The following is a 27,526-nucleotide window of genomic DNA, read 5'->3' on the forward strand; positions in this document are numbered from 1 at the left end:
ATGTTTTGACAAAGAGACGAGAGCCGAGCAAAGGAAGAATCTGGCCTAAAAGGTAAAGCAAGCACTGAATACAGCTGTAAACATATCCGTCAACTGTTTATTTCTTGAAAATGCAGAGCAATATGCTTTGTTTAGTTAAGCATTAGTTAAATGTGTTAAACAGTCAAATAAAAGTTCACTGTATTTACACTGCATGCATACGATTAGTTAGAAATAGTGAACAAAGTGGGCTTTTAAATGACTTTAATAAACCTCATTTTCTGTTTTTAGCCTAAATCAACTCCTAAAATAAATTTTACTAAAACATCACCTTGTTCCATCTTGACTTCTTTTCTTGAACATTTTCACATAGCCAAACTCACATAATCTATCATTACTCTTCTTCGCTTCTTGTATTTGAAATGACAGTGGAATAAAGTAGGAATGCTACAATAAGGGAGTAACAAGTCAGGCTTTTACAGGAAAAACAAATACTTATACTGTAAGTACTGCATAATTTCTTGTGTAAATGCTCTGTACTTTTTGAGATGTGGGCTGTATTATGAAGCAGATCAACCTTCCTTAACTTGCTGGTATTTTGCAGAAAATGAAACCCTTGTTTTGAAGGTTATGTTTGAACAGTGATTGTAAAAAACATCGAGTTAAATTAGACTTATTTTTTGGTAAGTTGGTATGGGAAAGGAGTCCTTATCACATGCATATCAATGTAATGAATATTAAATAAAGATGTAAAAAGGCAAAATTAATCCATTTTATAATATGGCCAATGCAATATTGAAAATACAACATATTTTTAGAGTAAGATAGGAAAATATTGTTTGTTTTTTGGCAAAATTACCATGAAATTAGAGAATACTTCAAATTACTTATGCATGACTTAAGTTTACTTACAGTATTATTATTTCCTTGTTCCTGTAAAAACATAAACCCTTTATTCTAGTCTGCCTGCGTTTAAGTATTTAAGTGCAATTACATTATAATTTTAAATGTAACACATTGGAATTTCATTTAATTACAGGGGAATTCCCCCCTTAGTTACGAGCCGTATTATAAAGTGCTATCCATAAAACCCCTAATTATCAGCCTTGTTTATTAACATGGGCTTCCTGCTTCAGTCTCTGTGCATGCTGATGTAAAACGGGGTGTTTGAGTAAGAAAAATGATCACGGCAAAACACAACACAGGTCCTGAGAGAAAGGCAGAAGACCAGTGCTTCAGAAACCAGTTAATCTTAGTATGAGATGTGTTTTAAGTAGTCCAGAGTGTACTGTTGTAGTTGTTGTTTCATCCCCAAAGTGTCAGCTTTTTTTTCTGCATTTATTTTAGCAATTTATTGGCTTCTTTAGGTTCTATTACTTAAATACAGCTTTATCAAACTGCGTCTGAAAATTATCTTACCACAGCTCAGTCTATATCATAAGGATACCTCAATAAGACAGAGTGTGAACTTCCTGCTAGAGAAGTTTTCTTCACTAAGTTTAAGGACGGACCTAATCTGAACACAGAATGTAAACAAACAAAGATGCTGGTATTCTGCTTAACTCTTACTCTGATCTCTGTTCTTCTTCTCCACTTGTGGTTTTTCACTCACAGCTCAGAACCTCGTGTTTCTTCTGATTTGAAGGCACCATGAACAACACAGCAAACCTGACCTCTCATCAAGATTTGTGGCACAATGTGACGGTTGGAAACACCACCTCATTTTACCGTCCTGCTGTGAACTCTGCTCTAAATAATGCCATTTCAGTAGTGATTATAATCATAATGATCATCACCATGGTTTCACTTGGATGCACCATGGAGGTGTCTAAGATCAAGGTGACCAAGATCAGCAGTGAATGCGAATGTATATGTGGTTTGTGTATATGCAAAAAAGCATTGTGACAAAGCTTGAAAAATTACAGGTAAGCAGGATTTTCGAGGATGTCCTTATGCCTGACAACACATTTCAGTTCCTGCAAGGAATTGCTGGCCATGTTTAGATAAAAAGGATAAAATAAGCAAATATGGTTAATGTGAAATTCTCACCACACGTCGGCAGCAAACCATGCAATCCATTCATGAGAAATGACACAGGGATAAAAGTTGTAAACACATAAACATGAAGAAAAGGAGGTGCTAAAAGCTGTGGAAAGTCATGACGCCAGCTGAAATCAGTAAATAGAAAGCAATCCTGCCGCTTAATGCAAACTAATTTCCGCAGTTTCAGTCCCAACTGAGCCTATAAAAAGGTGTCTCATTACCAAGGTGTCACACAAGAAACATCTGATAAAGGGTAAAACCAACAAGATTTCTCAAGACCTGTTTTGAGTGTCAGCCTTATTGTTGCAAAACATAGTGATGGCATTAGTTACAGATAAATGTCTAAACTAGTGAAGGTTCCAGTGTAGCACTGTTGGGGCCATAATTTGGAAGTGGAAAGAACATAATTTCACCATAAAATGGACATGACCAGATGCTACCAGACAGATAAGAGAAAATAAACATCTGAAGAGTTCAAGTCCAAGAGTCAAGGACAGAAAGACCTGGAATCAGCAGGTACAATTGTTTCAAAGAAAACAATAAGTAATGCATTAAACCGCCATAGTCTGTAAGCATGCTCATGAAGCAAGACTCCATTGCTGAAGAGAAAGCACTTTGAAACATGTTCAAAGTTTGCTGAACAAAATTTAGACACATCTGTGAAATACCGGGGGAATATAATTTGGTCAGACCAAAACAGAACTCTTTGGATGCCATAATGCACACCATGTTTGGAGGTCAAAAGGCACTGCACATTACCCTAAAATCACCATACAGTATACCGACAGTGAAGTTTGAAGGTGGGAACATCATGGAGTGGGGGTATTTTTCAGCATATGGCATTGGCATGCTTCATATAATTGAAGGAAGGATGAATCGAAAAATGTACCGGGACATTCTTGATGAAAATCTGCTGTCATCTACCAGGATGATGATGATAAAACAAGGGTGGACGTCCCAAACACAGATCCAAGGAAACTCTGTTAGTTATGGATATGCCTTGTTTAAATTTCTTTGCATGTGTGGATTGGATGGGTTGTTAGTGACATCTGCCTTTGAAATGATGTCAGTACCACCTTTAGAAATATATTCACTTAGCAAATTGGTAAAGTGTTGAATACTTATTCAATACTGCCCTTGAAATGGCAAGGTGTCACCTGAGTGAGCCGGAATAGGTGGCAAGAGTGAGGCAAGACTATGCTTCTCTGCTCCGACTGCTGCCCCATGACCTGAACCTGGATAAGCATCAGGAAATGGAAGGAAGGAAGGATTGATTATTTTTACTCAAACTGGAATAAAATCTTCAAATATTTACAGATACAGGATTTCAGAATAATACTTATTGCTATCCATCCATCCATTCGCTTCTGCTTATCCTTTTCAGGGTCGCGGGGGGCGCTGGAGCCTATCTCAGCTGTCATAGGGTGAGAGGCGGGGTACACCCTGGACAGGTCGCCAGTCTGTCGCAGGGCCAACACACAGGGACAGACAACCATTCGCACTCACATTCATTCGCACATTCACACCTAGTGACAATTTGGATTATCCAATTAACCTATCCCCACAAGCTGCATGTCTTTGGACGGTGGGAGGAAGCCGGAGAACCCGGAGGGAACCCACACAAACACGGGGAGAACATGCAAACTCCACACAGAAAGACCCCGGCCTGATGTTGGAATGTTGGAATTGAACTCAGGACCTTCTTGCTGTGCGGCAACAGTGCTAACCACCGTGCCACCGTGCTGCCTACTTATTGCTATGAATACAGAAAACTGAAAGTTTACCTTTTTGAATTGAAATGAACTTTTTAACATTTTGAACTGTGTTTATATATCCAGTGATATTATTTCTGATCAGTTTTCTACCTTCTTCTGTTTCCAGTATCACCTCATGAAACCTAAGGGGGTGGCTATTGCAGTTGTGTCCCAGTATGTGATCATGCCTCTTACAGCCTTTTGCTTGGCTAAGGTTGGTATTATGTTAAATAAGATTAGAAATAATACTTCATATAAAGTTAGTTCCCCACAAAAATTTTGAAGAGATTCATAATAAAAATGAGAAAACTATATAAACTGACTTAACCAGAAAGAATATTAAAACAAATCAATTTTTTTTTTTTTTTTAAAAAAAGCATTTTCTTTTTCCATGCTGTCGGCATACTTCACAAGAGCTCTCATTTGGGGTAATAAAGATCTGTATGATATAAAGGGGCCTGATTATTCATGATTTTTTATGTGAGGAAAATCATTTTAAATTCAACTCTGAATTTAACAGGTAACCAATGAAGAGAAGCTAATATGAGGGAAATCTGATTTCTCTTTCCAGTGTCATTTAGTACTCTCGTTCTTCACCCTATAATACATAGTGGCCCAATATAATTGAATTTGTGTTGCTGTACCAGTATATAACTGACACCAGATCAGCACTTGTATCACTGTTAGACCTTGTTACTGGCGCCCTGTAAGAGGTTATTGTGATTTTGTGTTACAGGGGTTTCAGCTCGGTGATATAACAGCTGTGACTGTTCTGGTCTGTGGCTGCTGTCCTGGAGGACAGAACTCCAACACAATGACTCTGGCACTAAAGGGGGACATGAACCTCAGGTACACATGGGAAGTTATATTCTTGTAATACATTTATATTAAAAATGTAATTTGAGGTGATCATAACCCTTGTCTTTCCCTTCAGCATCATGATGACTTCCTGCTCCACGTTGTTGGCTATGGGTATGATGCCTCTCCTGCTCTACATCTACTGCCAGGGTTTCCCCAGCGTGCGGAACGCTGTCCCATATGTTCAAATCATCTTATCGTTGGTCTTGATCCTTGTTCCGTGTGGCATCGGCATCCTCATCAACACCTACAGGCCGCAGTATTCGAAGAGGGTCACAAAGGTTTGTGAAGAGAATGAAGGTCAGACAGATCACTAGAACTGATTAACAGTGTTGATTAATCAGTTGGTGCAGAGATGGCAAATAAAGACTTTAATAACTGATATTTGTTATATTGTTTAACAAAAAACAAAAGACAACAGAAAACCTGTGGATTCTATCATCTTAAATATTAGGATTTACTGATTTTTTTTCACTTGACAGAGAAACTGAATAACTCTAGACATCAATCTGTGAACTGATACAATTCCTGAGACTTGATAATTTGTAAGGCTTTGGACACTTTGGACACACATCAGATCTCCAAAGAAAAAAGCATGCTTAATATCTATAATAATGTTAAATGGGTAATGTGTTAGGAATGAAGAAATTCCATCTCAAGGAAATGAGAATCATTAACCTATAGAGAGGTGAATTCAAAGACACCCAAAAATCAAAGAAAAAAAAATGTAAAAGGTTAGTGCATTTTGCTGAAATTTCATTGTAGCTTGTAGCTTGTCTAAGGATCTCATCCAAATACGTAATGGCAGTCAGAGTGCTGTTGCCTAGCCTGTAGAGGTCTCTGCGTTCCTTTGGTAAGCTCCCGCAAAGCATCACTGACCCACCTGCTCTCATCTGTGAAAAGCACAGGGTGGACCTGCCAATTTTGGCATTCCATGGCAAATGCCAAATGAGGCTCCACAGTGTCAGGGAATGAGCAGAGGTGTCACGGTCTGCGGCGGGCGGACCGTGTGTGGGAGTGTGAGGTTCCAGGTGCAGACATAGACGAGGAGACAGTACTGAACTTGAAACGAAAAGCGAGCCTTTATTTGGGCTGATTAACATGGCAAACAACAGAAAGCACAGAGGCAAAACTAAACTAGAAGCTGAACTGGGAAAACTAAGAACTGACACTAAAGTCAGACAGCAGGGAAAGCGAAGACAGGGTGACAACGATGCATATGAAAGACTACTATGAACAGGACTTTGTGCTGGAGCAACAAAGAACTATACACGTAAGCAACATGAGCAGCACAGAGTCCTGAAACCTGGCGTAACATGGGGGAAGTTGAACAGACGACGCGGCCACAAACAAAGGAAGACTGAGGACTTAAATACACTCATGAGGTGATCAGGGGAAGTGGAGACACATGAGAACACAGCTGACTAGAAGGAAACATAATGACAATACAGGGGAGAGTAACACTAACTACAATGAACAAAGAACACCCTACTCTTTCAAAATGAAACAGGAAACACAGAGACATAGACATGGAGATAGAACATAAACTTAACCTAACCAGAGACATGAAACATGACAGGTAGACACACGGACCAGGGACTAAACTGCAAAATAAAAAAACAACTAGATGCGTTAAACTACACATGTGGATACAAAAAATATGCATTAGAACTTAAACCCTGGGCCTCATGGCCCAGTACTGTGACAAGAGGGCCCACTAGAGGACGTCTGGCCCTCAGGCCACCCTTATGAAAGAGACATTCACACAATTTTATAGGGCTCTGACAATGCTCATCCCGTTCCTCCTTGCACAAAGGAGCAGATACAGGTAAAGCAGGGGAAGTTACCTGAACGCTACTCCCACAGAGGTCATTATATTTTTAATAATTTTACATCTTCACTCCGTACAACACTCTAGCTCCTCTGGAAAAAAAAAAGACTCAAATAGGAAGTACTTGACTCCCTGGTATAACTTTCAAACGGGCATCTTAAAGCAGATAACTCGTAGGCTGGAGAGGAAATGGTGTCTCACTCATTTACAGGATCAGCCAGGAAAAATATTTTTTGGCTCAGTAAAAAAAGAGGATTTAAAATCCTCCTCATCACATACAAGGTCTTAAATCTTGAATCGATTTTTAAGACTTCGTAATACCATTTCACCTTAATAGAGAACTTCTGCTCTCAGACTGCAGGCTTAGTTGTGGTTCCCAGAGTATTTAAAAGTAGAATGGGAGGCAGAGCCTTCAGCTGTCAGGCTGTTGCCTCTTCTGTGAAACCAACTCCCAGTTTGGATTCGGGAGACAGACACCCTCTCTATTTTTTAAGATTAAGCTTAAAACTTTTTGACAAAGCTTATAGTTAGGGCTGGATCAGGTGATCCCGAATCCTCCTTTAGTTATGCTGCAATAGGTCTAGGATGTTGGGGCTTCTGATGAAGTGTTTCTTCTTTACTCACTATGTGTTTATACACCACTCAGCATTTAATCATTGGTTATTATTAATCGATGGCTTGTGACTTTGTCCTGTTTTCCTCCTCTCAATCCGAACTGGTCACAGCAGATGGCCACGCCTCAGTGAGCCTGGTTTTGCCGGAGGTTTCTTCCTGTTAAAAGGGAGTTTTTACTTTCCTCTTTGGCCAAAGCGATTGCTCATAGGGGTCATATGATTATATAGGTTTTTCTTTGTTTTCAATGTATTATTGTAGGGTCTTTACCTTACAATATAAAGTGCCTTGAGTTGCCTCAATTCAACTTGAGTTGAGTTGAATTGACAACAGTCAGAAATGATGAGGTTGGAAAAATCCCAATGGCCTCCATTTCTGTTTTGAGTGTTGTCTTGTTGTTGATTTCATCAACATCCGAGCCACTAAAACTGATTAACAACCCCCTCCGCTACTTAACTGACCAGATCAATATCCCAGAAGTTTAATTTACTTGATGCTATACTCTGAAAAATGTTCCTTTAATTTTTTGAGCAACATAGAACCAAAAGAGAAGTCAAACACTGATTTATTCCCCCTCTTGTTGCTGTTGTTAGGTAGGCATCATTATCTTGCTGATTTTTACTGTGGTGACTTTGACCTTAACCACTATTGCAAACGGACGCCACATCCTGACTGTGCTGTCTCCTTCACTCTTGGCCATCGCTGGTCTCATGCCTTTGATAGGCTACTGCTTTGGATATGTCTTCTCTTCAATCTTCAGACTCAGCCACAGGTAGGTTATTTGCTTAATTCAGTCATTGATCAATATTATTGACATTGATGATCCTATGAGGTTTGGAAAAATATATAGATAGATCTCTCTCTATATATAGAGAGAGACAGACACACAGGCAGGTAGATAGATATGTCTTGTAAATAATCCTTCCTTGCCTTCAGGGAGCGGAGGACCGTTTCCATGGAAACAGGCTGTCAGAATGTCCTGCTGTGCACCACCATATTGAAGGTAGCCTTCCCTAGCGAAGTGGTGGGTCCTCTGTATCTATTCCCGGGAGTCTATTTTGTGTCTCAGTTGTTCGAGGCGGCGATAATCATCATGCTGTTTTGGTGCTACCAAAGGTTCAAGAGAAAAGAGATAGGTAAGAGTGACAGCAGGTTTCAGAGGTTACATGGCAATATTATACTCATGTACTGGTACCCAAACTGACCTTTTTACAAAGGTGCCACGTTAGATACAGTGTAATTTATTCTATATATTTTCATTATTAATAATGTATTTGCTTTGATTGTTAGTCATTTAAGTGGTCTCATTGATCACCGAAAGCATTATGCGCCTCACATCTGCCTCAACATGTGGCAACAGTGCTAACCACTGCACCACTCTGACCTGAGACAAACACACAATAAATGTCAGATGGTATTAAATGCTCAAGTACGCCTGAGCCTCAGTTAACAGCACAGTTAAATGCTCATTTTTTAAATACATTCTGCATTTAATAATTAGTTAGTAATTATTATTAACATCTGGCACTCTCAAATGTTTAATTGAGTTCAATTCAATGTTATTTATATAGAGCCAAATCATAACAGTAGATGCCTCAAGGGAGTTAAGTACTAATATATTATATTAAGGTCTTGCATTCTAAGTTTTTACAATAATACAGAGAAACCCCCAACAATCAAACGACCCTCCTATTGGGAAGCACTTGGCCACAGTGGGAAGGAAAAACTCTTGTTTAACAGGGAGAAACCTCCAGCCGGCTCAGAGAGTGGCAGCTATCTGCAGCGATTGGTTGGGTTGGAGTGGAGGAAGACTTAGTTTACCTAGTTATTCTAGACACAGGAACTTGAACACATAGTACATTACTAAACACACAGTCTGTGGTTGAAGCAGCAGAAAAAAAGAGGCAGAGAAAATGAACAATTCCACCATCAGGTGTGGATGAGCCTAAACAATACATAATAAATTAGTCGTATGACTAAATGAGTCGTAACAAACTGCAAGCACCAATGAGCCCACAAAAAGGTTTCTGGCTAAGAGTCTCTGCTGCCTGTTTTTGTTTTCCATTCTACACACAAAAAAGTGGCAAAACGGCGCCAAAACACTCCATCGAAGAATAACTTTGTGATTATGTTTTGTTTACCAAATCTTAGGATTTCACATCTAACCCCAGGTTGAGCAAGTTTTGTGTCAAATCTTAGTTTGTGTTAATGCATCTGCTTATCTGACCCACAGAGCCTTACCAGCCTGCGGCCACTGGAGAGGATCTGAAAGAGTCTGATGTGTGATGTCAATTACCACTCATATATTTCTCTATTAGTGTGCACTGTTACACCGAAGGGGATCCAGACGAGGGAAACAAAATCATACAGCTTACGAACAAACAGAAAAATGTGCAACTGTATTTCTTGATTATTATACCATATTGTTATGAAACCTGTTAATGTTTCAGTAACTTCAGTTACAAAGCACCAGTGAAAACAAAATCCAGTTTTAAATAAATTTTTGAAAAATTAGAGAAGTCTCTTTTTCCTATGTCATACAAACACAACATTTTCGCTTAAAATAAATTCATTATGTACATAAATGTACTTTTTCCAAGATCTTGTCCACCAAGTACCAACATTATCACTGAGAGAGAAGCTATGGAAGCATCTAAAAGAAGCATCAAAAGTTTCCCGGATAAATAGTTGGATAAATATGTGGAGTGGTCTGTGAGGAATCATCTGCTTCTTAATGTAAAAAAAGATCAGACAGACAGTGATCAACTTCAGACAGGAGAGCATGATGATGTGGTGGAGTACAGGTATCTGTCCACAGTGGGTGTGCACAAACAGGGGGTGAGCAAGGAAACAAATGTATTGATTTAGAGGAGCTTATTGAGTAATAGTTAATATTTTTCCTTTTATTTACTCATTTATTTTCATGAAAGTATTTCCAAGAGGAGGAGCTTCTTTAGCACTTCTCAAGATGCTTAACTCACCTGTGCATTAGATGGCACTTCTGCACAAACAGAAGTTTCCATGTGTCATTTGAAACAGACAAAAGGAGTAAGGAGTAACAACATGAAAGGAATTGATTTTATGACACAGAGAAAAGCGAAGAACGTGGCCCAATAGGTAAACATAGGATTATATACACCTGTAAACATATTTCTCATGTTTAAACTGCAGCTGTTCATTTCTTGAAAATCATCTGGAGGATTTTGGTCATTTCTTCTTTTTCTGCTTTCTGCAGACAGACTTCTAGGTTTAGGCGTGCAGTTCTCACCTTCAACACAGTCCAGACGTCAGTCTTAACACTTGAATGAAGCTTTGCTGTGCTGTGTTTGTATTGTGTTTTTGTTTACTTCAACAGAAACAGAAATGTGCAATTTATGTACACACAGCATGTAAGCAACATTTAAAAACCCCTTGAAGATCTCCAGACATCAGGTCATTGTTAAAATTTCCATAACAATTTGGCGTTGTCGAGCAGGGTTCCTCGTGTTACAGGTATAGCCCTTTAATGAAGGCTGTGGAAGGATATGTGGGACTGCTCCTGGAGGTGTGTGTCTGAGTGAGGGAGAGAGGAAAACAAGGGGATCACAAGTAGCTACGGAAGAAACAGAAAATAAAGGCATTAAAAAGGGAATATAACAACTCCCACAGCAGCCCGAGGTGTGTGCGATGCTCATTCTGAGTAAATTGTTGGAGCCCACTGTTGGAAGAAAATAAAGTTCCGGTGAAGCAGTTTTCCTACGCCTCCTTCTGTCTCTTCAATAGCAAAGTTGACCTGTGCAGTAAGCTTGTTACCGGTTACGAGCCAGTCACGGAACCCGAGGTAACAGCCAGAGGTCTTCTTACTACGGCCTGGCGAGGCAACACTAGGGGCTCTTTTCCAGGATTAAACTCTGCAAAGTGCCAAGAGAGAAGGAGAGCAAACTTTTTTTTCTCAGACAGCAGAGAGAATGGGGGCGCCGGGAGATGCTGAAGGGGACGACAAGGTAATGCACTTCAATAACATTAGCAACCCATTTTTGTCGGAATGCCCATAAAGTGGCAAAGTTAATATGGACCGTGCTACTGACAGAAACAATAAGATCTGTAGTGGCAACCCCTTCATCACAGGCAAGGGCGTAGATTTGGTTTTTGGCATTGGTGGGGACCGAACCCTGACCTGTTTCTTTTTTCCTTTTTGTTTTTCCTTCTTGATAAAAAAAGGAGAAATATACTTGCGTACATATGCTATTCTACATGCTTTTAAACCATTTAAAATTACAATTCATAGTTTTATATGTGAATTATATAATGTTAAATTACTATTAAACAAATGACTGACTAAGTATTTTAGGCTTTAGTTTACTTCAGCCATATTCCATATAAATCAGGTATCATACAAAAATAAAAATAGCTTCAAATAAAGTCATGACAATAAAAGAATATGACTTTAAGGACTTAACAATATTAGTTCAGTTATAGTACACCAACATCTGTTATACATTAGCACTAAGGGAACACTGAATGACCTGGTGGTTTTTGTCCATAAAACTACTCATCTAAGATTACCACAAAGTAAAAGATCTCTCAGCAAAATTATGCAATATTTTAGGCACTATTGCCCCGATCAAGTCAGGGAGCTGGGATGTTTTATTCTAAACATGAACTCCTGTTACAGCAACAGACATGGACTACTGGTGTCCCACACAACAACTCAATGTCCACTATGTGAAGGAGCCAAACACATGCCTGCTCCTCTCGTTAACTGAGATAAACTGCTGGCATATTTGTTTTCCATCTATACTGTCCAGTCTCTCCTGGTGGACCTTAGCCATGTTTTTAGTCTTCTGAGAGCACTGAAGCTTCTTTCAGCCTCAGTACATGCATTTTATCCTCAGATTAAAATTATTATTATGTGCTTGATGTGCCTCACCTTTAGCCCTGGCTCTTCACCTCTGACTGCACTAGGACATATTGCCACCTGATAAAATAACACATTGATTCGTGCCATATAAAACGTGAGACAAATCAATTCAGATTCTTTGTCAAATATACACTAATGAATCAATTTACATCAGCAGCCTAAACTGTCATGATAATAAATACTAGTTAATCTATAGCACTAAATCATCAGTTAGTCACCTGTGACCTCGCCTCTTCACCTCTGTCCGAGCAACAACATGGCAGAGCTGCACTGTCACCTGACAAATAGGACATACATGACAATAAGAATAAAATGTGTAGCTGCTTCAGTGTTTCTGTCAATTTGTGCAGATCTTGACTCATCAGTAATGTTTGTAGGGTGAGTGCATTTTTACAACAATTTGTGCAAACTGCACTACAAGGTGGAATATTTGCAAAATCATGACTACCTCATGATATTTTGTCTCAAAAATTAACCCTATGAATATGTCAGTGCCATTAGGATGAAATTATTGTGTCACCAACATTTTAACCTTAGACATATAATTCTAACAGCCTCTGTAAACTAATATCCTGGCTTACTCGAGGCTGCCATTATCTCTTAAAGTTTCAGTCAAAATTAGAAATGCTGCTCTGGGAGATTGAGATAACTAATAGTGCTGCATGTTGTGCATTTAGTTTCCAAAACACGTTATTCATGGTTACATACAATTTTAGACTGATGTGGGTCAAAGCCTAGCATAGCCTGTAACGTTATTATGACGGACACATTTTATGAGTGAGCTTGACTTTAAGTGACTTACAGGTTTTTTTGAAAAATACTTTCTTATATCCAGGTTCTTCCTTTTTGCTGCCGTCCTCCTCTCCTCCTCGCAGCGCAGGTTTGCCGCTGCTAAAACTAAACAGAGCTCCCTGAAAGGCTCAGCCAATCACATTGGCCATATTTGTCACATGATGTGGGACTCCAGTAGAGAATGTAATTGAACTCTTTCTGCACCGCTGGGTGAATGAGACGTTGACAGATCGTTTTTTTCTTTCTATCGGGTTTGTTTTTCTTTACTCGAAGAGATCAAATTATTGGTGGGGACAATTCAATAATCGCTGGATACTGGTGGGGACATGTCCCTTCCGTCCATGCCAAATCTACGCCCTTGATCACAGGCATGGAACTAATGTCAGTGGCAAGCGTAGCAGCAGCCAATATGACAGGATTTGAAGCTGCATGGCATCTCACCCCGCCACCTTCAACTTACACCAACCCTTTCTTAACACCAGTAGCAAGCCATGCCAGGGCCACCAGCACTTGGAGAAGCACCAAGTGCTGGTGGCTCACACAGTTGTGCAGCCTCGCAAACCCTCTAGCATCCCGATCAGAGTCTTTAACCCTGGGGCTACAGCTGTTACCTTAAAGTGGGGTGCAGTGGCTGGGGTTCTTCAGCCTGTGAAAGTCCTGGAGGGTTCGGGGAATCACCCACCAAGGGTCTTGGCAGTCCTCGAGATTGATAGCACTGCCCCTGCTCCTGTGCCAAGCCATTGGCAGACCCTGTATGCTGAGAGCAGCCCCGGTTTCACACACGTTGCCCATTGCGGACTGGCAGGCCTGCTGAGGTCCTATGGTGATGTCTTCTCCACTGGCCCAAATGACCTTGGTCGCATCAGTGTCGTCCAGCATCACATCTTGACCATGCCAGGGCCACCAGTTAAGCACTCGCCATGCAGGATGGCAGGAGACAAACAAATAGCGGCCGAATAGCAAGTGCAGCAGAGCCTGGATGCTGGGTCAGCTCAGCCTATCAATAGCAGCTGGGCTGTTCCAATTGTGATGGTGAAAAAGAAAGATCAGAGTCCCCGACTGTGTGTGGACTATAGACCACTAAATGAGCGAACTCGCTTAACCCCTGCCACGCATCCAGGATACCCTTGACACGGTTTCTACTGCCAAGTACTTCAGTACACCAGACCTGACATCAGGATACTGGCAGGTAGAGATGGCCTCCAAAGCCCGAAAAGATAAGATACCTTTACGGGTACAAAAAGCAGCTGCATTTTGTACCCGTAAGGGATTGTTCTAGTGGAATGTGATGCCTTTTAGGCTATGCAATGCACCGGACACATTCCAAAGGCTTATGGACAGAGTCCTGGCTGGGGTGCAGTGGGAGACGTGTTTAATGTACCTTGATGACATCATTGTCCTGGGTCAGGTTAGCACCCAGATGCTGGATCGGCTCGAGCAAGCGTTCATCAGATTGCGTGGAGCCAACCTAAAACTGAAGCCATCTAAATGCTGCCTGTTCCGGGAGCAGGTTGCCTATCTGGGCCAAATCATCTCTGCTGGAGGTATTTCCACAGATTCCCAGAAAGTTCAACAAGTGACGGAATGGCCTGCACAGCGGGCCTGCACAGCGGGCCTGCACAACGGACTGTCACAGCGGCAGTACAGCAGCCCCTGTCCTGGGTTACCCTCTGGACCAGGGTGACTTGTTCCTCGACACTGATGCCAGTGATTGTTGGATCGGAGCAATCCTTTTCCAAGTGCCAGGGGGCAAAGAGCAGATCCTGACTTATTGGAGCAGGTGGCTGTCAGCAACCGAACAAAACTACTGCACGACCAGGCGAGAGGTTCTAGTAGTTGTGGCATTCACTTCCCACTTCAGACAGTATCTGCTGGGTAGGCCATTCACTGTCCAGACTGACCATAGCAGCCTTTGCTGGCCTTAGAGATAGGGCGAGAAGTTCAGCCATCAGGGAGGGGCTCAGAGTAGAGCAGCAACTCTTCCACATCGAAAGGCACCAGTTGAGGTGGTTTGGGCATCTGAGAAGGATGCCTCCTGGGCGCGGTGTTCCAGGCATGTCCCACCAGGAGGAGGTCCCCGGGGCAGACCCAGGACACGCTGGAGAGATTATATCTCTCAGCTGGCCTGAGAATGCCTTGTTCTGCTGGACAAGCTGGGAGGTGGCTGGAGAGAGGGAGGTCTGGGCTTTCCTGCGGCTGCTGCCTCCGCAACCTGGTCCCGGAGAAGTGGAAGAAGATGAATGGATGGATGGGATGGACCAGCAACATACAAGATATTTGTCACAATTTTGTTTATAAATAAAAAACAAACAAAAGCTGATGTATATGTATATATGACATTTTGCAGAGGATGTCACAATTTATTAATAAAAACACAGTAAATAGTGGTGACAAAATTGGGCTTGAAGGCCTTGAAGGCCTGATTTACTCCTTGAATCATACATTTAATTTATCTCTGAGACAAATTAAAAAAAGACAAAAAATGAGAGGTTTGGGGTACATGGACTCGAACACAACCAACAACAAGCCGCTCTGGTCTTTTGGGAGCTTTCAATTGATCGTGATTTCCACTCATGACTTCAAATATAATATCCAAGCACAGCACACACACAAACCACTCCAGCTGTACAGATACCAAACACAAGATGTAGATTACTTGTGGTCAGAATAACATATATGTTCTGAGATGAAAATATTACTTCTAAATAGATGAGACATTATTTAAAAACTAACATAAAGTGTCTTGTAGTGCTATAGTATTATAATATTCTTTTATTTTATTTGGAGGAGGATGGTCTCCTCTGTAGGTGCTGAAGTCAGCTGTGCACTAGATGGCACCTCTGGACAACCAGAGGCCTCCATGTGTCATTTGAATCATATAAAAGGAGTGGCAACACAAAAGAAGTTTATTTTATGACAAAGAGACGAGAGCAGAGCAAAGGAAGAATCTGACCTAAAAGGTAAACCAAGCATTGAATACATATCTGTCATCTGTTTATTTCTTGAAAATCATCGTGAGTTTTTTCCTCATTTTTTCTGCTTTCTGCAGAATAGCTATTAGGTTTAGGTGTACAATTCTCACCTGCAGCAAACTCCAGAAGTCAGTCTTGACTTTTTTATGAAGCATTGGTGGGCTGTAGTTTTTTTTCATACAGCACAAAATGAATAGAAAGCACACATGTGCAATCTTGTGAACGCAATTTGTGTGCACACAGCATGTGGACAAAGGAGTGCGCAATTTGAAACAATTAAATGCTGCGTGTTGTTTCTCAGTAGTGCACAGATTAACCAGATTTAAGCAGCTTCCAGTGAGGAATATTCATTGTTTAGTTAATTACTTAATTAGTTAGTTAAACATGTTGTACCCAAGTGTTAAAAGTCAAGAAAAGATTCACTGTATTTGCACCGTATGTATGTATGTTAGCGATCAGTTAGAAATGGAGAAGAAAGTGAACTTTTAAATCACTTGAATTAATTTCCTGCAGGACGTGTTCTGTTTCTAGCTTAAATTAACTCTGCGCCATTCCTAAAATTACTTTTACTGAAACATCAGCTTGTTCCGCATGATTATTTTGACACAGCCAACCTTACATAATCTATCATGTAGTCGTCTTCTAACAAATGGGACTAACAAAGGTTATCTTATCTGCTAATCTTATGTTTACATCGGGAAGCAAAATCTGAGTTTACAGCACCATATATGTCTTGAAAAACGTTCAAAAAGAACTTGGAGGCATTTCAAATTTTTACAGTTTGCAGCACATGTAACTGTGATTTTCAAAGCTGGCAAAGTTCTTGTAGTGCAATTAATTTTAAGTGGTGTCTAAATTCTGGGTAGTCTCAAGGATAGGAGATAAACTATACTGTAAGTAATTTTAAGTATTGCATAATGTCTTGTTAATTTTGTGGAAAATCCCTCCATCTTACAGTTGTTGTTTCAACTTGTAAATGCGTTATAATTTCTGAGATGTGGGCTGTATAATGGAGCAGAGTAACATTGCTGATTTCTTACAGGAAAGGAGACCCTCCTTTGTGAACAGTGATTGTAAAAAACAAACAAATTAAATTAGACTTGGCTCCATCATTATAAGGTCATAAGCCTGCAAATTTTGTTGGTATTAAGTTTTTCTTAAACTTTGGTTTAGTCCTCAATCTCATGCACATCAGTGTAGTGAGTATTAAATACAGATGTTAAAAAAATGATGTAAACGGTCAAATTATGCATATCATAATATGACCAACACCCTGGAACATACAACATATTTTCAGAGTAAGATAGGAAAATATTGTTTGTTTTTCTGCAAAGTTACCATGAAATTAGAGAATACTTCAAATTACTTATGCATGACTTAAGTTTACTTACAGTATTATTATTTCCTTGTTCATGTAAAAACATAAACCCTTTATTCTGGTCTGCCTACGTTTAAGTATTTAAGTGCAATTACATTATAATTTTAAATGTAACTCATTGAAATTCCATTTAATTACAGGAATTTCCCCCTTAGTTGTGAGCTGTATTATAAAGTGCTGTCTGTAAAACCTCCAGTTATCAACCTTTTTTATTAACACGGGCTTCCTGCTTCAGTCTCTGTGCATGCTGATGTAAAACGGGGTGTTTGAGTGAGAAAAATGATCACGGCAAAACACAACACAGGTCCTGAGAGAAAGGCAGAAGACCAGTGCTTCAGAAACCAGTTAATCCTAGTATGAGATGTGTTTTAAGTAGTCCAGAGTGTACTGTTGCAGTTACTGTTTCATCCGCAAAGTGTCAGCTGTTAAACTTTAAACTCGATCAATTTGAACACAAAGTTCTTAGACGGCATTCAGGTGTGACACTCTTACAGAGAGCGCACAGAGATTTTAAAGTGGCTTTATTTCTTTTATTTTTTATTTTTGGACAAATTAAAGTGAAATCATTCTCTGTATTGAGTATTCTTTACTACAGTGCTGTAACATATGACAGATTTGACAGAACATTAAACCAAGCATAACAAATAAAAGTAAATATACATGAATTTTCTGCATTTATTTCAGCAATTTATTGGCTTCTTTAGTTTCTATTACTTAAGTACAGCTCAAACTGCATCTGAAAATTATCTTACCACAGCTCAGTCTATATCATAAGGATACCTCAATAAGACAGAGTGTGAACTTCCTGCTAGAGACGTTTTCTTCACTAAGTTTAAGGACAAAACTTAATCTGAACACAGAATGTAAACAAACAAAGATGCTGGTATTCTGCTTAACTCTTACTCTGGTCTCTGTTCTTCTTCTCCACTTGTGGTTTTTCACTCACAGCTCAGAACCTCGTGTTTCTTCTGATTTGAAGGCACCATGAACAACACAGCAAACCTGACCTCTCATCAAGATTTGTGGCGCAATGTGACGGTTGCAAACACCACCTCATTTTACCGTCCTGCTGTGAACTCTGCTCTAAATAATGCCATTTCAGTAGTGATTATAATCATAATGATCATCACCATGGTTTCACTTGGATGCACCATGGAGGTGTCTAAGATCAAGGTGACCAAGATCAGCAGTGAATGCGAATGTATATGTGGTTTGTGTATATGCAAAAAAGCATTGTGACAAAGCTTGAAAAATTACAGGTAAGCAGGATTTTCGAGGATGTCCTTATGCCTGACAACTAGAGCTGGGCGATATGAGATTTTTTCATATCACGATATGTTTTTTTCATTTCAGGCGATAACGATATATATCACGATATAAGCCAAATAACTATATTTGTAAGATTTAAATGTGCCGTTGCTCACAAGTAAAATGTGAAATAATCAGCAGCTTGTTTTGATTTAAATATTTATTTCCCATAATAAGTTCAACAGGGTAGATGTACTTAAGGAACATGAGACTTTTTCAGATAAATAAAGGCAAATATTGCAAACTACACAAAAGGCAGCCGCTAAAGCGTTAAGTTTCAAAATAGAACAAACAAAACAGACTACTAAATTGTCAATTTCACTTAGAAACAAAATATTAATTCTAAAAATAAATCTTAGTTTGTTTTACAGAAGAACAGACAAAACTGACTAACTTTTGTCAATATCAAATAAACTGAGAACTAAAAGGAAATTCTCAATCTCTCCTTGTTGTATAGCTCAGCTTTTCAAACAGTTTTAACAGTTACTTTAGTCTGACCAAAGCCGAATGACGAATTAGCGCTTCCAGTCAGAGACTGAGCATGCACCGCTTTATTGTATTTCCAGACTTGCTTTCGGCACAATTTACAGTGCGTGCTACTGTGTTTGACTTGAAATAGCCGAAATATCTTCACACTACGGAACTTCTATGGCTCTTCCGTTCGACAATCTCTCCGGCATTGGAACCATCATCTGTTTTCTCTTCGGTAACCTTCGGTCACGCTCTCGGTTCATTTTTTTCTAGTCTGCACACTCATTTCCTCCATTACCCGGGCGGCACGGCGGCTGGCTGCTTCCCAAACAAATACACATGTGCGGCTTGGCACTTGTGCTATACGTAACAAGTCACGTGACGCTGCGGCTGTGATTGGTTCGGCTCTGCACTACTTAATTTGGATTGGCTTTTCTTTTTCTTTTTTCTTTTTTTTTAAGAGGACAAGAGCGGTGAGACCTATCGCAAGAGTTTAATTTTTCTATCGAGAAAAAGTTATTTCGCAATACATATCGTTATCGTTCTATCGCCCAGCTCTACTGACAACACATTCCAGTTCCTGCAAGGAATTGCTGGCCATGTTTAGATAAAAAGGATAAAATAAGCAAATATGGTTAATGTGAAATTCTCACCGCACGTCGGCAGCAAACCATGCAATCCATTCATGAGAAATGACACAGGGATAAAAGTTGTAAACACATAAACATGAAGAAAAGGAGGTGCTAAAAGCTGTGGAAAGTCATGACGCCAGCTGAAATCAGTAAATAGAAAGCAATCCTGCCGCTTAATGCAAACTAATTTCCGCAGTTTCAGTCCCAACTGAGCCTATAAAAAGGTGTCTCATTACCAAGGTGTCACACAAGAAACATCTGATGAAGGGTAAAACCAACAAGATTTCTCAAGACCTTCGCAGCCTTATTGTTGCAAAACATAGTGATGGCATTAGTTACAGATAAATGTCTAAACTAGTGAAGGTTCCAGTGTAGCACTGTTGGGGCCATAATTTGGAAGTGGAAAGAACATAATTTCACCATAAAATGGACATGACCAGGTGCTACCAGACAGATGAGAGAAAATAAACATCTGAAGAGTTCAAGTCCAAGAGTCAAGGACAGAAAGACCTGGAATCAGCAGGTACAATTGTTTCAAAGAAAACAATAAGTAATGCATTAAACCGCCATAGTCTGTAAGCATGCTCATGAAGCAAGACTCCATTGCTGAAGAGAAAGCACTTTGAAACATGTTCAAAGTTTGCTGAACAAAATTTAGACACATCTGTGAAATACCGGGGGAATATAATTTGGTCAGACCAAAACAGAACTCTTTGGATGCCATAATGCACACCATGTTTGGAGGTCAAAAGGCACTGCACATTACCCTAAAATCACCATACCGACAGTGAAGTTTGAAGGTGGGAACATCATGAAGTGGGGGTATTTTTCAGCATATGGCATTGGCATGCTTCATATAATTGAAGGAAGGATGAATGGAAAAATTTACCGGGACATTCTTAATGAAAATCTGCTGTCATCTACCAGGATGATGATGATAAAACAAGGGTGGACGTCCCAAACACAGATCCAAGGAAACTCTGTTAGTTATGGATATGCCTGGTTTAAATTTCTTTGCATGTGTGGATTGGATGGGTTGTTAGTGACATCTGCCTTTGAAATGATGTCAGTACCACCTTTAGAAATATATTCACTTAGCAAATTGGTAAAGTGTTGAATACTTATTCAATACTGCCTTTGAAATGGCAAGGTGTCACCTGAGTGAGCCGGAATAGGTGGCAAGAGTGAGGCAAGACTATGCTTCTCTGCTCCGACTGCTGCCCCATGACCTGAACCTGGATAAGTATCAGGAAATGGAAGGAAGGACTGATTATTTTTACTCAAACTGGAATAAAATCTTCAAATATTTACAGATACAGGATTTCGGAATAATACTTATTGCTATGAATACAGAAAACTGAAAGTTTACCTTTTTGAATTGAAATGAACTTTTTAACATTTTGAACTGTGTTTATATATCCAGTGATATTATTTCTGATCAGTTTTCTAACTTCTTCTGTTTCCAGTATCATCTCATGAAACCTAAGGGGGTGGCTATTGCAGTTGTGTCCCAGTATGTGATCATGCCTCTTACAGCCTTTTGCTTGGCTAAGGTTGGTATTATGTTAAATAAGATTAGAAATAATACTTCATATAAAGTTAGTTCCCCACAAAAATTTTGAAGAGATTCATAATAAAAATGAAAAAACTATATAAACTGACTTAACCAGAAAGAATATTAAAACAAATCAATTAAAAAAAAAAAAAAGTATTTTCTTTTTCCATGCTGTCGGCATACTTCACAAGAGCTCTCATTTTGGGTAATAAAGATCTTTATGATATAAAGGGGCCTGATTATTCATGATTTTTTATGTGAGGAAAATCATTTTAAATTCAACTCTGAATTTAACAGGGAACCAATGAAGAGAAGCTAATATGAGGGAAATCTGATTTCTCTTTCCAGTGTCATTTAGTACTCTCGTTCTTCACCCTATAATACATAGTGGCCCAATATAATTGAATTTGTGTTGCTGTACCAGTATATAACTGACATCAGATCAGCACTTGTATCACTGTTAGACCTTGTTACTGGCGCCCTGTAAGAGGTTATTGTGATTTTGTGTTACAGGGGTTCCAGCTCGGTGATATAACAGCTGTGGTTGTTCTGGTCTGTGGCTGCTGTCCTGGAGGACAGAACTCCAACACAATGACTCTGGCACTAAAGGGGGACATGAACCTCAGGTACACATGGGAAGTTATATTCTTGTAATACATTTATATTAAAAATGTAATTTGAGGTGATCATAACCCTTGTCTTTCCCTTCAGCATCGTGATGACTTCCTGCTCCACGTTGTTGGCTATGGGTATGATGCCTCTCCTGCTCTACATCTACTGCCAGGGTTTCCCCAGCGTGCGGAACGCTGTCCCATATGTTCAAATCATCTTATCGTTGGTCTTGATCCTTGTTCCGTGTGGCATCGGCATCCTCATCAACACCTACAGGCCGCAGTATTCGAAGAGGGTCACAAAGGTTTGTGAAGAGAATGAAGGTCAGACAGATCACTAGAACTGATTAACAGTGTTGTGTGGGAGTGTGAGGTTCCAGGTGCAGACATAGACGAGGAGACAGTACTGAACTTGAAACGAAAAGCGAGCCTTTATTTGGGCTGATTAACATGGCAAACAACAGAAAGCACAGAGGCAAAACTAAACTAGAAGCTGAACTGGGAAAACTAAGAACTGACACTAAAGTCAGACAGCAGGGAAAGCGAAGACAGGGTGACAACGATGCATATGGAAGACTACTATGAACAGGACTTTGTGCTGCAGCAACAAAGAACTATACACGTAAGCAACATGAGCAGCACAGAGTCCTGAAACCTGGCGTAACATGGGGGAAGTTGAACAGACGACGCGGCCACAAACAAAGGAAGACTGAGGACTTAAATACACTCATGAGGTGATCAGGGGAAGTGGAGACACATGAGAACACAGCTGACTAGAAGGAAACATAATGACAATACAGGGGAGAGTAACACTAACTACAATGAACAAAGAACACCCTACTCTTTCAAAATGAAACAGGAAACACAGAGACATAGACATGGAGATAGAACATAAACTTAACCTAACCAGAGACATGAAACATGACAGGTAGACACACGGACCAGGGACTAAACTGCAAACTAGAAAACAACTAGATGCGTTAAACTACACATGTGGATACAAAAAATATGCATTAGAACTTAAACCCTGGGCCTCATGGCCCAGTACTGTGACAAGAGGGCCCACTAGAGGACGTCTGGCCCTCAGGCCACCCTTATGAAAGAGACATTCACACAATTTTATAGGGCTCTGACAATGCTCATCCCGTTCCTCCTTGCACAAAGGAGCAGATACAGGTAGAGCAGGGGAAGCTACCTGAACGCTACTCCCACAGAGGTCATTATATTTTTAATAATTTTACATCTTCACTCTGTACAACACTCTAGCTCCTCTGGAAAAAAAAAGACTCAAATAGGAAGTACTTGACTCCCTGGTATAACTTTCAAACGGGCATCTTAAAGCAGATAACTCGTAGGCTGGAGAGGAAATGGTGTCTCACTCATTTACAGGATCAGCCAGGAAAAATATTTTTTGGCTCAGTAAAAAAAGAGGATTTAAAATCCTCCTCATCACATACAAGGTCTTAAATCTTGAATCGATTTTTAAGACTTCGTAATACCATTTCACCTTAATAGAGAACTTCTGCTCTCAGACTGCAGGCTTAGTTGTGGTTCCCAGAGTATTTAAAAGTAGAATGGGAGGCAGAGCCTTCAGCTGTCAGGCTGTTGTCTCTTCTGTGAAACCAACTCCCAGTTTGGATTCGGGAGACGGACACCCTCTCTATTTTTTAAGATTAAGCTTAAAACTTTTTGACAAAGCTTATAGTTAGGGCTGGATCAGGTGATCCCGAATCCTCCTTTAGTTATGCTGCAATAGGTCTAGGATGTTGGGGCTTCTGATGAAGTGTTTCTTCTTTACTCACTATGTGTTTATACACCACTCAGCATTTAATCATTGGTTATTATTAATCGATGGCTTGTGACTTTGTCCTGTTTTCCTCCTCTCAATCCGAACTGGTCACAGCAGATGGCCACGCCTCAGTGAGCCTGGTTTTGCCGGAGGTTTCTTCCTGTTAAAAGGGAGTTTTTACTTTCCTCTTTGGCCAAAGCGATTGCTCATAGGGGTCATATGATTATATAGGTTTTTCTTTGTTTTCAATGTATTATTGTAGGGTCTTTACCTTACAATATAAAGTGCCTTGAGTTGCCTCAATTCAACTTGAGTTGAGTTGAATTGACAACAGTCAGAAATGATGAGGTTGGAAAAATCCCAATGGCCTCCATTTCTGTTTTGAGTGTTGTCTTGTTGTTGATTTCATCAACATCCGAGCCACTAAAACTGATTAACAACCCCCTCCGCTACTTAACTGACCAGATCAATATCCCAGAAGTTTAATTTACTTGATGCTATACTCTGAAAAATGTTCCTTTAATTTTTTGAGCAACATAGAACCAAAAGAGAAGTCAAACACTGATTTATTCCCCCTCTTGTTGCTGTTGTTAGGTAGGCATCATTATCTTGCTGATTTTTACTGTGGTGACTTTGACCTTAACCACTATTGCAAACGGACGCCACATCCTGACTGTGCTGTCTCCTTCACTCTTGGCCATCGCTGGTCTCATGCCTTTGATAGGCTACTGCTTTGGATATGTCTTCTCTTCAATCTTCAGACTCAGCCACAGGTAGGTTATTTGCTTAATTCAGTCATTGATCAATATTATTGACATTGATGATCCTATGAGGTTTGGAAAAATATATAGATAGATCTCTCTCTATATATAGAGAGAGACAGACACACAGGCAGGTAGATAGATATGTCTTGTAAATAATCCTTCTTTGCCTTCAGGGAGCGGAGGACCGTTTCCATGGAAACAGGCTGTCAGAATGTCCTGCTGTGCACCACCATATTGAAGGTAGCCTTCCCTAGCGAAGTGGTGGGTCCTCTGTATCTATTCCCGGGAGTCTATTTTGTGTTTCAGTTGTTCGAGGCGGCGATAATCATCATGCTGTTTTGGTGCTACCAAAGGTTCAAGAGAAAAGAGATAGGTAAGAGTGACAGCAGGTTTCAGAGGTTACATGGCAATATTATACTCATGTACTGGTACCCAAACTGACCTTTTTACAAAGGTGCCACGTTAGATACAGTGTAATTTATTCTATATATTTTCATTATTAATAATGTATTTTCTTTGATTGTTAGTCATTTAAGTGGTCTCATTGATCACCGAAAGCATTATGCGCCTCACATCTGCCTCAACATGTGGCAACAGTGCTAACCACTGCACCACTCTGACCTGAGACAAACACACAATAAATGTCAGATGGTATTAAATGCTCAAGTACGCCTGAGCCTCAGTTAACAGCACAGTTAAATGCTCATTTTTTAAATACATTCTGCAATTAATAATTAGTTAGTAATTATTATTAACATCTGGCACTCTCAAATGTTTAATTGAGTTCAATTCAATGTTATTTATATAGAGCCAAATCATAACAGTAGATGCCTCAAGGGAGTTAAGTACTAATATATTATATTAAGGTCTTGCATTCTAAGTTTTTACAATAATACAGAGAAACCCCCAACAATCAAACGACCCTCCTATTGGGAAGCACTTGGCCACAGTGGGAAGGAAAAACTCTTGTTTAACAGGGAGAAACCTCCAGCCGGCTCAGGGAGTGGCAGCTATCTGCAGCGATTGGTTGGGTTGGAGTGGAGGAAGACTTAGTTTACCTAGTTATTCTAGACACAGGAACTTGAACACATAGTACATTACTAAACACACAGTCTGTGGTTGAAGCAGCAGAAAAAAAGAGGCAGAGAAAATGAACAATTCCACCATCAGGTGTGGATGAGCCTAAACAATACATAATAAATTAGTCGTATGACTAAATGAGTCGTAACAAACTGCAAGCACCAATGAGCCCACAAAAAGGTTTCTGGCTAAGAGTCTCTGCTGCCTGTTTTTGTTTTCCATTCTACACACAAAAAAGTGGCAAAACGGCGCCAAAACACTCCATCGAAGAATAACTTTGTGATTATGTTTTGTTTACCAAATCTTAGGATTTCACATCTAACCACAGGTTGAGCAAGTTTTGTGTCAAATCTTAGTTTGTGTTAATGCATCTGCTTATCTGACCCACAGAGCCTTACCAGCCTGCGGCCACTGGAGAGGATCTGAAAGAGTCTGATGTGTGATGTCAATTACCACTCATATATTTCTCTATTAGTGTGCACTGTTACACCGAAGGGGATCCAGACGAGGGAAACAAAATCATACAGCTTACGAACAAACAGAAAAATGTGCAACTGTATTTCTTGATTATTATACCATATTGTTATGAAACCTGTTAATGTTTCAGTAACTTCAGTTACAAAGCACCAGTGAAAACAAAATCCAGTTTTAAATAAATTTTTGAAAAATTAGAGAAGTCTCTTTTTCCTATGTCATACAAACACAACATTTTCGCTTAAAATAAATTCATTATGTACATAAATGTACTTTTTCCAAGATCTTGTCCACCAAGTACCAACATTATCACTGAGAGAGAAGCTATGGAAGCATCTAAAAGAAGCATCAAAAGTTTCCCGGATAAATAGTTGGATAAATATGTGGAGTGGTCTGTGAGGAATCATCTGCTTCTTAATGTAAAAAAAGATCAGACAGACAGTGATCAACTTCAGACAGGAGAGCATGATGATGTGGTGGAGTACAGGTATCTGTCCACAGTGGGTGTGCACAAACAGGGGGTGAGCAAGGAAACAAATGTATTGATTTAGAGGAGCTTATTGAGTAATAGTTAATATTTTTCCTTTTATTTACTCATTTATTTTCATGAAAGTATTTCCAAGAGGAGGAGCTTCTTTAGCACTTCTCAAGATGCTTAACTCACCTGTGCATTAGATGGCACTTCTGCACAAACAGAAGTTTCCATGTGTCATTTGAAACAGACAAAAGGAGTAAGGAGTAACAACATGAAAGGAATTGATTTTATGACACAGAGAAAAGCGAAGAACGTGGCCCAATAGGTAAACATAGGATTATATACACCTGTAAACATATTTCTCATGTTTAAACTGCAGCTGTTCATTTCTTGAAAATCATCCATCCATCCATCCATCTTCATCCGCTTTATCCGGGGCCGGGTCGCGGGGGCAGCAGCCTAAGCAAAGAGGCCCAGACCTCCCTCTCCCCAGCCACCTCCTCCAGCTCGTCCGGGGGAACACCAAGGCGTTCCCAGGCCAGCCGAGAGATATAATCTCTCCAGCGTGTCCTGGGTCTGCCCCGGGGCCTCCTCCCGGTGGGACATGCCTGGAACACCTCACCCAGGAGGCGCCCAGGAGGCATCTGACAAGGATGCCTCCTGGGCGCCTCCTGGAGCAGCAGCGGCTCTACTCTGAGCTCCTCCCGGATGGCCGAACTTCCCACCCTATCTCTAAGGGAGAGGCCAGCCACCCTTCGGAGGAAGCTCATTTCCGCCGCTTGTATTCGCGATCTCGTCCTTTCGGTCACTACCCACAGCTCGTGGCCATAGGTGAGGGTAGGGACGTAGATCGACCGGTAAATTGAGAGCTTCGCTTTTACACTCAGCTCCCTCTTCACCACGACGGACCGGTGCAGCGTCCGCATTACTGCAGCTGCAGCCCCAATCCGTCTGTCGATCTCCGGCTCCCTTCTCCCATCACTCGCGAACAAGACCCCGAGATACTTGAACTCCTCCACTTGGGGCAGGAACTCATCCCCGACCCGGAGTGGGCACTCCACCCTTTTCCGGCTGAGAACCATGGCCTCAGATTTGGAGGTGCTGATCCTCATTCCCGCTGCTTCACACTCGGCTGCGAACCGCTCCAGTGCGAGCTGGAGGCCCTCACCCGATGAAGCCAACAGAACCACATCATCCGCAAAGATCAGAGATGAGATTCTGAGGCCACCAAAGCGAAAGCCCTCCGCC

The 27,526-nt window shown here is 40.4% G+C and overlaps 2 protein-coding genes across 2 annotated transcripts; both read left to right on the forward strand.

Annotated features, from left to right (window-relative positions):
* On the forward strand, positions 1 to 25,835 carry LOC148098432 (hepatic sodium/bile acid cotransporter-like). The gene is made up of 8 exons (XM_087852154.1): positions 1 to 52; positions 18,068 to 18,292; positions 20,997 to 21,083; positions 21,599 to 21,711; positions 21,797 to 22,001; positions 24,080 to 24,258; positions 24,423 to 24,622; positions 25,720 to 25,835. The coding sequence occupies exons 2-8, from the start codon at positions 18,104 to 18,106 to the stop codon at positions 25,770 to 25,772; spliced, it is 1,026 nt and encodes a 341-aa protein (XP_087708280.1). The 5' UTR covers positions 1 to 52; positions 18,068 to 18,103; the 3' UTR covers positions 25,773 to 25,835.
* LOC102783886 (hepatic sodium/bile acid cotransporter-like) lies at positions 1,630 to 9,426 on the forward strand. Its single transcript, XM_087852256.1, has 7 exons — positions 1,630 to 1,818; positions 3,904 to 3,990; positions 4,513 to 4,625; positions 4,711 to 4,915; positions 7,671 to 7,849; positions 8,014 to 8,213; positions 9,311 to 9,426. The coding sequence occupies exons 1-7, from the start codon at positions 1,630 to 1,632 to the stop codon at positions 9,361 to 9,363; spliced, it is 1,026 nt and encodes a 341-aa protein (XP_087708382.1). The 3' UTR covers positions 9,364 to 9,426.
* Positions 25,836 to 27,526: the final 1,691 nt, after the last annotated feature.

Source organism: Neolamprologus brichardi, chromosome 15 (assembly GCF_056152115.1).
Source record: "Neolamprologus brichardi isolate AB-2024 chromosome 15, ASM5615211v1, whole genome shotgun sequence".
Classification (NCBI taxonomy): Eukaryota; Metazoa; Chordata; class Actinopteri; order Cichliformes; family Cichlidae; genus Neolamprologus; species Neolamprologus brichardi.

Bases quoted from the DNA above. Each gene is read 5' to 3' on its own strand.
- LOC102783886 (XM_087852256.1), top strand. From the start codon at position 1,630: ATGAACAACACAGCAAACCTGACCTCTCATCAAGATTTGTGGCACAAT. The intron at 3,991-4,512 runs GTTGGTATTATG...TTTGTGTTACAG, and splicing joins CAGCCTTTTGCTTGGCTAAG to GGGTTTCAGCTCGGTGATAT. The intron at 7,850-8,013 runs GTAGGTTATTTG...CCTTGCCTTCAG, and splicing joins ATCTTCAGACTCAGCCACAG to GGAGCGGAGGACCGTTTCCA.
- LOC148098432 (XM_087852154.1), top strand. From the start codon at position 18,104: ATGAACAACACAGCAAACCTGACCTCTCATCAAGATTTGTGGCGCAAT. The intron at 22,002-24,079 runs GTTTGTGAAGAG...TGCTGTTGTTAG, and splicing joins ATTCGAAGAGGGTCACAAAG to GTAGGCATCATTATCTTGCT. The intron at 24,259-24,422 runs GTAGGTTATTTG...CTTTGCCTTCAG, and splicing joins ATCTTCAGACTCAGCCACAG to GGAGCGGAGGACCGTTTCCA.